Genomic DNA, 12,310 nt, shown 5'->3' on the forward strand with positions numbered 1-12,310 from the left:
CAACTTGACTAAGTCTACAAGAAGTGCCATTCCAGGCAAAGGGCTGGGGCCAAGACCAATGCATATAAATGCTGGCAAAGCGGGGACGTGCTCATGCTGCAGCCAACTCCTCCTGACCTTCAGAAGGTTTTGCTAGGCAAATCCCTGATCCTCGCTCAGTGGAGGTCTACATAACACTTCATTTCCTGTCAATCCATATTAAAAAATCCCAAAGAAATCACCAATATTTATGGCACTGAGATCAGCACCCATGAATCTTGGCCCTGACCACACCAAGTGACAGACTCTGCCCTGAGCAGCTCACGGTCTTGATGACTACAGGCAGGAAGGAGAAGCAGAGCAAGGAAGCCGAGATGATTTCCTTGCAGTACATGGCAGGTCAGGACCAGAGCAGGACTGAGGCCTCCTGACTCTCAGGCCTCAGCTCAATTGCTAGCTGAGGGCACATCTACCTAACAGCACCACCAATGTGCACGGGGCAAGCAGGCCGAACACTGAGATCCCATCGCTGTGTTTCCCATCATCTCCCTGCAAGCATTCTTTCAGCCTACATTCATTAACCTCTTTATTTTGCACTGGTGTCTGGCACCTCACTCCAGGTCTCAGTTAACCCGGCCACCCAAACCGGCGCCGTGTCGAAGCCGCCGGAGTTCAGCGGGTTCAGGAGCAGTGACGTGGGCTGAGCTGTTACTAATACACAGGCTGGAACCACTGAACAGGCACTTCCCACCAGCACAAAGCTTGTCCTTTGCTCAGATACCACTGGGAAAACACCACTGGAGGACTGAAAGAATGCTGAAATAAACAAAAGTTGAAAAGGACGCAGCACAGGTTGAGTTTCTGCTTGGGCCCAGAGAGGCGCGATGAGGCCGGGGGACCTGGGGGCTCGCAGGGCAGCCCCTCACTCACTCACCTGCACAACACCAGGCACCTGAGACAGTAATGCACTAGAGAACTTGCTCCCAAATGTGATAATATAATGCTATATTACATATACATTCACCTTCTTTGCCCAAATCTGTCCCCTGGCTGGCCGTGCTCCTGGGCTTGTGCTCTATGGTGTGTTCTAGGCCACTGCAATGACACCCTTCAACAAAGGTGGGTGGAAAGGAGGAGAAGGAGAGGATATTCTATGCAAGGGAGGAGAAAAAATAAAAATAGAATAGAATAGAATAGAATAGAATAGAATAGAATAGAATAGAATAGAATAGAATAGAATAGAATAGAATAGAATAGAATAGAATAGAATAGAATAGAATAGAATAGAATAGAATAGAAACACCGGGCAAGCAGGTTGTAAATTTATAGACTCCGCTGAAGACAAACCTGCATGCAAACACAGTGTATCTACTTCCAAAAATTGAAGGCAACTCAAAAATTGTGGTTTCCTTCTAGCCCCCTAAGTGGGGAAGGAAGGGGCTCTCTGGTGGACTCACTGCCAAACAGAGAGACCAGGCTTTGCTTTTGCATGTCTCTCGCCTTTTTCTCCAGTCCCTGCCCTTTGGTCTCCAAGATCCAGGAGCGCAGCTGGCGGATCCAAACCCAGATCTCCCCTAGCTGTGCATTCAAGATGCTGTTTACCAGCTAGAAAACGCAAAAGGCCAACTGCGGCCCCAGCTGCACTGAGCATGGGCTAATGCGGTTACTCTCGTAATCAGACCTGTCCACAGGGGAGACATTTTTTGGCAGGGCTGACTCCAATGCATTCCCCGAAACCCTCCATCCCTGCTTCCATTTCCTTTTGGCAAACGCTCCCATTCTTCAGGCCCCGGTTCCAGCATCAGCTTTACACTTCAGGTTGGCAAAACATCAGCTCTCATCCTGCACACAGCAACTGCTGTTCCGTATTTTCCGTATCAGAGCCAAGCTGGGGTTTGTTTTTAATGTTGCTTTGGCTATGCGGAATTTCACTATGACTGCAGATACACTTCGAGCAGAAGCACAAGCCACACCTTGCTCGTGAAAAACACTGGTAGAGACACAGCTGCGGTCTTGGGTTGCAAATCCCATGCAACGTCTCCCCAGAAGAAGAAATGTTTTAAGATACGTTGACCATGTGGGGTTTAGGGTGGTGTTTCTTTTGGTTTTAAGCTTAAGTCGCACAACACCTTTTTCTCCTGATGTTGGGCAGGGGGAAAATCTTCGTTGCAGCTGATGACCACAGAAACTGGAAAGCTCTACCCTGGGTGCATGCTGGTGGGGTTACAAACCCCTCCGGGGCTGTTTTAAACCATTCTGCAGAATGAGTGAGAAAACCTCCACGGAGAGGTTGCCGGAGTTGCAGAATCAGGGCAGGAGCCAGACACCCTGCTTCATTTACAGCGCTCTGACAGCCTCTGAGTCACCGTCAGAGAAGGTTTCAGACATGCTCAGGCACAACTCTCTCCTCCTCCTCCTGTAGGGCCTCGCCACTGCCTGCTGCAGCACTTTTGGCCCTTTTTGCCAGCGCAGCAACTGCTTAGCGTGGACACTGCCTGGGCATCGGCACCTCTGGGCGCTGCTGGCACAACCCGTGGTTTCCAAAGGGCTGCAAGCCTGACATGCATGAGCTGGAGTCAGCAAAATCACGTTCCATTAAATAAATAAATAAATAAATATTGCTGGACGAAAAGCAGGAATGTGTGTGCACCATTCAATTCCACACTCTCCAAAACCCTTAATGGACTAACTGCATTGCAGTGCACAGGGAAAAAACAGCAGTAAACTCTAGCAGGAACTGTATGACTGTGGAGTTCAGCATTGAATCAGAGAAAGCAGAAGCCACAAAGCACCATGACATGAACTGCTACGTAGGTGCAGTCCTGGCTTTGTACAGACCTAGCGTTAGTGACTGCGTTACAGGATGCACCTGACACCAAGCTGAAGTGCTCTGGGTTTCCCGTACCTACATATCTGTGCGCTTTATACCCCACACATGATGGCTGTGGCTGTGGAGCAGGGTCCCTGACATCCACCGGCTCTCAGGCTGCAGCAGGAATAAATGACTTCGCCACTGCAGAGATGAGATAGTGAGTAGGGGAAAAAAAAAGAAAAAAAAAAAGGGAAAAAAAAGAACATGCACAATCTTATCGTCACTGCACTTTGACCAGGTCTGCCAGAGAAAAAGCTGTGCACAAGGCCACCGTGGAGAACGGCCAGGCAGCGTACCTGCTGTGCAGAAAGCCACCCCGACAACAGTGCACCCTTCTGATCCCACTCGGGCATGAGAGCTGTTCATCAGCAAGAAAAGGGGACGCTGCCTCATCTGCAAGGCTGCGGAATGTCCGCCAGTCCTTTCAGGCACAGAGGGACTCTGATGGGAAGGACTTGCCACCCGAGAAACCACCCCAAATTAGGATTAAGCAGCTGGCTAATGGTAGGAGCTGTTAACAAAAGATAACCTCTGAAAGAGAATCCAGTCCAATTCTATTTTCTGGGAAATGCCAGTCAGCTTAGATAGCACTGAGTGGTGTACAGAGCAATTATTTCTTCCCAGATATGCAAACCAGATTAAAAAGCCACGTCATCCCTTTTCCTTAGTACTCTGCTGCTAGCAGTGGGCACCCTCGCCTTCTCCTGCCCTCCTCCCCGCTCACCAGTCAGCAAAACCTTCTAAATGGACGTTTACCCACCTGCTTCACTCTCTCCTCCTTGGCAAATGCATTATTTTGCTGAGTTTCCAGCACTTCAGAGCCATAAATGGCTTTGAGATTGACTTCTCTCTCATGTGCACCTGCATCATCAATGTCGTCAGCAAGAGAGATGTGCAGGGCTCGAGGAGCGTGTTTGTGTCAGAGAGCTGCTGCAGAGCCTTGGGGAGAGCACAGACACTGGGTACTGATGTGAGGCTTGCAAGCATCTTAAAAGGGACTTTGGGAAAGCAGGGTGTTTCTGCCTGCAGATCGCAGGGCTTTGGAGCTCTGAATTTCCCAGTTTCTCACAGGGAGATGCCAGATTTCAGAGCAGCATCCGCACCTCAGACAGTGCCATCGCTCTGTTCCACATCTTTACGTCCCATCTCACTGCACCAAATCAGCACACAACGCCAAAGCCACTGCAGCTTTTTAGCCTACTGAAACACCACCAAATCCCTGCTATTTGCTCTTCTTTCCCACTTGTACAAATGCTGCACGATGTGCAAATCCAACCAAGACCCGCAGCGTTCAGCTCATTGACCCCACGCTGACATCCTCGCAGAGCATCCCGCATTGCTGGGGTGCCACCAGCACCTCTGTGCTTTGGGGATGGGCTGATGCACGCAAGGCACTGACAACCACCCTGCAGCCCTCGGTGCATCTTGCCTGATGGAGTATTCCCATCTCAAATCCTACAGCAGAGAGCGGTGAGGCAAAGGTTTCTGAATGAAGACAGGGGAACGAAAGGAGTACTTTTACTAGCATTGTTTTCTGCTGCTTTTTTCTAATTTTGGAACAATCGCTATTTCAAGGGGGGGAAAATACAGAAGTGTGACAGACACACTGGGCATTTGACTCGTAGCAGATGATACAGGCTGTGACACTTGCAACGTTCAGAGGTTTTGTGGATATTAGCAGCAATTTTATAACCCTCTAAGAGAACATATTACGCATACTCTGATGCTCTGGACGCACAGTAATTATACTGGAATAAATAAACAAGAAAGAAAAAAAGCCATACAAGGCAGGAAAGAGAAATCTAAAACAACACCTCCATCTCCTTTGCTCCTTCAGGCTCCTGTAAGTCTTCTCCAGACACCCATGAAGTAATTGGCAAGAGTCCTCATAACATCAATAATGCAGAACTGGGTCCCAACGCAGCAGCTTAACAAGGCACTTAGTACGTGCCAACTCCCCGAGTTAGGCTTTCACACCCAATGCGTCGTGCAAGAAGGATAATTACACTCCTGGGAAAGGCTACGAGCGCTGTGCTCATACGAGATCTCCGAAACACCAGATTTTTACCTTGCCTCTGCAGCTACGAACCTTACCGAGAGATTCGTTTTGGTGCAGCCCTATATTAGGGCAGCTACAGAGGAGTTGTAATTTGGTGAAACCAGTGGTCACCATGACCTGGAAGTCTCAAATTGCAAAAGATTAGTCATATGGTCAGCCCTGGAATAATGCTGAAGAGCAATTTGTCAGGACGAAAAATGAGGATTCCTCTTGGCCAGTAGTGCAGCATTCCTGAGTAGCAACATACTCCAGCAATTGTAGTTACTCCTCCTCGGAGCCGAGACCTAGGCACACAATAACAACCTGACCTGTTTATTCAGCTGTTTTTGACACCCCTCTATCTTCAGGCCTAATATTAGTTTGAATAGGATAGCATCCAAGTCTAGCAGGGAAAATTTAGAGCTGGTCCTGACTTAGCTAAGGCAAGAAAATATCTAGTTTCTACTCAGATTTCACCACTGGCCGATTAATTGGCCGGAGTCCTGCCTCCCTAAAAAAGCCTCTTTTGGCAGTGCAGGAGGCAGCTGGGGGTACACAAGTGGGTGCGTAGGGCTGGGCAAAGGCAGAGCAGCAGCTCGGATCCAGGCTGGCATCTCAGCATGGTGCCAAGAGCCTCTTTCAGCCGGATGAAGTGCCATGCCGTGTTCAAAATGCTCAAAACAATAAACTGCTCTACCTGCTTAAAACACCGCTAATGATTTATAACGAGAAGAATTGTCTACATCCAATTCTGTCAGCATCGTGGCTGTTCTTCATCTCTGTTTTCCCTTCCCCAAGTGAGAGCCGTGCCCTTCTGCTGCTGACAGCAGGGTTACCTCCAGCAGACCGTGGTCCCAGAAACAAGAGGCAAGGCCAAGAGTTTTTCAAGTGACGCCTGGTAACACATGGCCTGAGGCTGATCAAATGTGCACGGGAAAACGAGGGAGCCAACAGACTTCATGTGCTCATGGAAATGTCCTAAGCCAAAAGTAGTGGGGGAGAAGAGTTAACAGCAAAAAATCAAAGTGATTTAACTAAAGGGCTGCGTGTATGATGAGATTTCCATGGGTAGCTCCTGACTGGCAGCGGGATTGTTCAGACCACAGACCAACCACTCCCCAAAGGGCAAGGGGATGGCACCGGAGAGCCCCATGCAGGCATCACATCACAGCTACACCTCACCTCACCCTTCCACGGGAAGTGTAAAGGCAACAGCCAAGCACTTGTGGCCTGCCTTTTGTTTGTCAGAGCCAGAAGCTCGCTCCTTTAAAGCTCATGAGTAGTCAAGCCCACAATGCTTTTAAAGCCCAGAGGCTTTGAAAGGCAAACCTTAATTCCACGGCTTAGGTTCCCATCAATATATCATTGACTCATACACAGACACAAAAGGGAAAAGAAAAGAAAAAAAAAAAGTAGTCATCAGCCTAATTGTATATGAATTATTTGTTGCTTCACCTCCAAATAACAGAAAATGTGAAGTTCTGTGTTCTGCTAAAATACCTGAGGTTTTCAGCTAAAGAAAGCAAAGAAATAGCCAAGACAATTACAGTTGTGTGTGCTCCCTAACCACCAAAGACAGGGTCTGAAGTCCAGCAGACACCACCCCAAAGAGCTGCTGAGCGTGTCGACGAGCATTGTTTTTGCTATGAAGCACAGCACAGGGCTCCTGAGTGGTCGCAGGGTACCAAAGCTTCCTCTCTCAGATCGTAAATCAGGTGATTAAACACAAATGACAGACGTGGGCATTTTCAGCCATAACTGATGTGATCTTTTTCCCGATCTCATAGTTTTAAGGCATGATTTACTGACATTTAAGGCTCTAAATTTTAATGCCATCATTTAGATTCTATATAAGCCCCACTCCTGTATCAGCACTATTTTTAATCATTACCATGGTGACAAAACCGTAAAGGTGCTTTTACACAAGGAGGGCTTTGCCACACTTTTGAGAACAGTTTCTCTTAACTTAATTTTATGTACTTTTAAAGCACAGAAGAATACCCCCCTCCGAACTTTCCCTGTTAGATACAGATACAGACACTCACACATAGCTGGGCAAATCACCTACTGTATAAAAATACTCCCTGTTAATGGACAGGGAATTCATAACCTGGACATGGTAAAAAACAGAAAGGGTCTAATTATTCAGGTCAAGTGTGACTTTATATGACAAGCAATCCCTTTGCAATTAACGGGGCCGCTTGTGCATTGAAGTATCTATTTCCCGAAGACACAGATCAAGCAATCCCTCAGGGAACCAGAGAAATATTAATTCAAAATTAAAGTTATTGAGCGAGGGCCAACAATTCTTGTTTTAGCATTCACTGCAAAATGTTTGCAAATCCCAAATGACAGCATTGTTCCAGTTCCCAATTCATGGGAATCAAAACACGAAGTCTGTGTAGAAAACGAATTTAAAACAAGGGTAATGTGTTTGTTGGTGGCAAGTGCGTATGCACACAGGGCTGTACGAGCAAGGGCACAAGCAGGCGGTGGAGGGAGGTGGCTGTTCCCCTCCGCTCAGCACTTGGGAGACCACACGTGAGCTCTGTGGTCAGTCTGGGGCCTCTCAGCTGGGCTGTCCACGCTCTGAGCAACCTCATTCAACTCCAAAGTACACCCTGCAATGAGTGGGAAGGAAGGGGATGTGGGTGGTGAGAGGACCAGATGATGTTCAGTGGTCCTTTCCAAGCTGATCTACTCTACAATTAACACGTTTTCCCTGTCCCTGCTAGCAGATGGGTAAAATCCCTGATCAAGCAGCATTACTCATGAGAGGACAACCGAGAAGTGGTTAATAGCATCAGTAGGAAATACAAGATATAGGCAAGCCTTTCGAGAAGATCCAGGTCATAGGCACACAAAGCTCCCAGCCTGAGTCATACTTCACGCTTTACTGCAGCCCTAGGTCTATTCTCTCTGCACTGGGTCGATTCAGGACATTCCCCCAAAGCCTTCAGCTGCCATGTTTCATTGCTGCATCATTCAGCTAACCAGAAAACACAAGCAATCCATATCTCCTAACACAGGCGGTGTTCAGGGTTTACTATCAAGCATGCTAAAAAGGCCCCATGTAACCTTTAGGTTACAGGCAAAAGGTTTGCGTTTCCCCCAAGCAAATGCAAATCTGTACTTGTAGGGCCCATCACAGGAGGAGACCTCAACACCTCCTGGGAAGACCTCAAGGAGGTTGAATTCCAGAGCAGGGTAGTACTAACCTAGTCAAGAGGTCTTTCCATGACCGCAGTGTAGTAGGGCTCAATGTTGTCTAAAGGGGATGGTACCTCTGTATGCCATATGTCATACAAGCACACAGGAACAGGCCTTACCCAAAAAACATTGATGTATAAATGGGCAACGAAGCAGACGGATACTGTCAGGGGTACATGGATGGGTATTTGTGTGTGTCCCAAAATTACAAGGTCCAGCACCCATCAAAGCCAAGCTTAGCTGTAGTCATCCCCTACACAAATAGCTGGTTACCACCCTATCTAGCCTAGATCCACAACGGGCAATGAACTGCATGTGTTATCATCCTTTGTGTATCCCCAGAAAGTGTCGTTATCTTTATTGATACGCTGCTATGACTTATCAGCTTCCAAGTACCAAAGATTATGTATCATGGTTCCAAACCAACCTCCCTGGTTGAAAGGAATGCTTCCTACCCGACGGATTAATGATTTGTTTATGTATGAGGATTTGGACGGTCGTTAACATGTTCTGTTTATTCTCTGGACAACGACAGCTTGGCTTAGCTATAACCCAAAGGAAATCGGGATCTCTAAAAATAGGCTGAGGTGGCCAATAATCTTTTAGGAGTTGCTGATAACCAGATTAAACAAGAAATTATGCATAGCCCTTAGTGGGAGGGTTTCAAATGGAAAACCCCAAGAGAAAATGAGTACATAAGGAACAGACTGCCCCGACATCCAGACTGCCTTCAATAAGCACAGCATTCAAGGAGAAAGTCACACCTAAAAAGCTGTGTAAGCATCTTGACAGCTAGTTAGCTGGATGACACATAAAACCTCTTGGAACTGGATCTAAAACATGGATAATTACATGTTGGGTTTTCTCTCAGTTCTGTTTATCTGCAGCATCTCTTTTATTATTCTCTGAGCTGCAGAAAGAAATTATTTTTGATTTTTATTTCAATGTTTGTCTCTTGGAACAAAAATTATTTCCAGGGTGCTGGCTGGCAAATGGAATTCCCACAGAGTGTTAATCCTTAAAACTGCGCCACATAAAAGCTCTCACAGACCTCTGCACCTTTGTACAAGGCCAAAGGATCCCCGGTAAGTGCCTGAACCTAAGGAGCTTCCCCAGATGTTTAACAATACAACAATTCACTAGAGCCAGCCATTTTCCTGGTAGCTGAGACAACAGGCCGGCCACAACCGAGTCCAACAGCTTGAAGCATAGGAAAAGGAGGCAGAAAGGTGTAAACAGAGCCCAGATCTGCTCCCGCAGCTCTACTGCACCTATTCCTGTTTTAAGACCGAGGGGGTATGCCTGAACCTCTGCGTTCAGCTGGACCCCCCAGACGCTTCCTCCCCAGCATACAAACAGCAAGCTCGTCTCCGTGGAGTAGCTGTTCTCCCTCGAGTAACTACTTCAGCTATCTGCACCACTTTGCATCTGTGCTCTGCATCCCCGCAGAAATGTTTTGCCCTATTATTTGCAAGACCACTGGACAAATATATCATTCATCAGCACAACCACCCAATTATAATACAGCTGCGGCGATCGCGCTGCCAGCTGGTGCTTTGTGTAAATGACCCATTCCAGAAGAATAGACTTCGTGGGGTTTTGTGGGTTCCCTCACTAACTGCTTAATCATCAAACCATGCAAATTTTGGAGCAAGATGAACATCAGCACCTGGCTCTTAAAGTCACAGGCTGCAGTGCTAGGGAAGTGGTAAAAGCTTCAGCAGGGTACACCATGCTCCTCCGGTCTCTAGAGATGCACTGCTTGTCCTGCCTCTCAGTTCTGGCATGGTTTCACTTAAACCTGCCAAATATCCTCCAAAGCAAAGAGCAGAAAGTTGCCAGGTGTTCTTCCTCTCTGCTAAGCAATAAAACCCATCAAAACTACCTCCGTGTTAGCAAAGAGGAATTTGTTAGTGTAAAGTACCTGGGCAGTGACTAAACCCTGCCGCTGTTCTTATGGGAAAAAGCTACTTGCTATTCTTGGTAAAGGGAAGGTCTTTCGAATCAAGATAATGTTTCACTTGTTTTTCAAAAGTCAACTTAATGGGGGTGGGGAGGGAAGCAAGGAAGCAAAAATAAAATCTACTTTGCAACAAGCTAAATTACTCAGAGTTTCCCAAAATGAGAGGCTTGGTCAGAAGCATTGGAAAGTTTAAGAAATACTCCTTTAAAAACAACTCCCACAGAGCAAAGCTCCCTCTCCATGACCGAAAGGCATGTGAGCAAGACAGGTCATTCTGTCCAGGCTTTTTCATCATCGTTAAATTGATGGGGTGGGAGGGGGTGGGACCTGGTTGCATCTTTATAAGCTCTTCACATTTTTCAGAGCTGCGTTTCCAGCCCCGATCTTGGCCTCGCTTCAGGAGGGAAGTGGGCACATGCCACCGGCACGGCGGTGCCTCAAACATCCTGCCCGGGGACTAGGTTCTGCCTTTCTCTGATCATCCTCGCCTGCCAGCACAGGAGGGAATTAACAGCCAGACAGAGATAGTGTCTCTGCATGCTTTAAGCTTCAATGCCTCTTTGTTATCCTCAGGAGTTGTGAAGAAATCAAGGCCAGCTAGGCATTGTGTTAATGAGACTGTCAAGAGGCCAAAATAAAGTGCCACACCAGGGTCCAGCCTTCTGCTATCAGCACCGCTGTCCCACGCTGATTTGGGCAGCCGGGGGAACAGGCTGGAGAATATGCCAGTGGTCTGGAAAAGGAGATGTCGACACTTGGCTCCTACTGATAAGAACCTGGACCCACTCGGCACACCATGCTGCCAGCCGCTGGTGGCTATACAAAGCCCACAAACCCTGCAGTTTTGTCACACGACTATTTTCCAGCAGAGGTGCTATCAGAAACACCTACAGACAAACCAGTTCGGTGGGAGGGACTTCCTTATATTTTCACATGTGGTTGCTGTCAGCAGGCTGAAATCTTGATAAGCTACACAGCCAACCTGGCTGGCTTTACTGAAACCCTGCCGAAGAGAAATCCGGAGCTGCAAAGCCGCCGTTTTGTTTCACACTGCCAGGCAGAGGACAACTGCACTCAGCATCTGGCCCCAACTTATTTCCAAACTGCATCTCGGATCCATACGGATTCCATCCAAAGGTCAGCAGCTACAGTGTGTGATGAGGAATGTTCTGCTTTGGAGACACAATGTTGTCACTGTGATCCGCTTCCCCTGCCCAGAGCAAGCGGTCCATTGTTCCCACTGAATGCGAGAAAGGGCTTGAGATCTTTGAAATGGAAACTGCCTTTAAATCCAAATCATTTAAAGCATGGATGCAGACTGATGCTACTTACAATAATCGACTCTGAAAGACACTCTTTCTCCATACTTTTGCAAAAAAAAAAAAAAAAAAAAGAAATCAAAAAGCAACCCAAGTATCCCAAGATGGGCTGCAGTCATTCCATAATGTATTAACTTCACAGTACAGAACCAAAACCATCCCATCTCTACACTGCTTCAATGTGAATTTACGTGCTATCTCCTTTTTTGAAACCATCAGATGTTAATAACAATAGGCTACGTAACAAGTGAATGAGTCCAGTCCACTTCATTCACTATATGAGCACGTTGGAACTGCAGAGACATTCTCATTTAGGGTTTGTGGAAGTGAAGTGCCATTCATGGCTCTCACAATAGAGGAACAGGGGACATAAAAAAGCAGTCTTAGAGACATGGAAGGAAGACTGAAAGGTGCAGGACTTACCTTCCACTGCAAAGAATGGAACCACTGATCCCTCAGGTAACTGTTTGCAGCCTGTAATAAAAAAAGTTGCAAATAGAATCATTAGTTTCTATCAGCGTTTCAGATCACTGAGCCAAAACTAAGCAAGTCACCCATGTGTGCCCTAAAAGCACCAAGGCTGCGCTCACTGTATTCTTCGAACTTTATGACCTTGGCTAACTTCAGCCAGAGCCTCACCAGAGTGAGGGCAACTCCTCACTCAGAGCTACAGTTTGACATTACAACCACTTTATTTTCATGGAAAGCAATGGCACAGAGACCTTGCTGCAGATGCAAAACACTGAACCAAAACCCTACAAAACATGAACCTCCTAGGAAATGGTGTCCAGCCCAAAGACTGTGAAAAATCCTCACTGATTTCAATCAGATCTCTGATGACTGTAGGGCATTTGCTTTTCCCATTAATCGCAGCAAGCAGGGCAAGAAGATGGGCTGACATTTCACTCAGGGGTGTTTTTTTTTCCATG

The 12,310-nt window shown here is 47.1% G+C and overlaps 1 protein-coding gene across 3 annotated transcripts in view; it reads right to left on the reverse strand.

The window, feature by feature from the left end:
• Positions 1–12,310, reverse strand: part of CMIP (c-Maf inducing protein) — a 128,403-nt gene that overhangs the window by 37,411 nt on the left and 78,682 nt on the right. For all 3 annotated transcript variants that reach the window (XM_027466765.3, XM_072043727.1, XM_072043726.1), the window contains exon 3: positions 11,805–11,855. In XM_027466765.3, the coding sequence (XP_027322566.2) occupies positions 11,805–11,855 (51 nt within the window). The remainder of the gene's footprint in view (positions 1–11,804; positions 11,856–12,310) is intronic.

Source organism: Anas platyrhynchos, chromosome 12, assembly GCF_047663525.1.
Source record: "Anas platyrhynchos isolate ZD024472 breed Pekin duck chromosome 12, IASCAAS_PekinDuck_T2T, whole genome shotgun sequence".
NCBI classification, from domain to species: domain Eukaryota; kingdom Metazoa; phylum Chordata; class Aves; order Anseriformes; family Anatidae; genus Anas; species Anas platyrhynchos.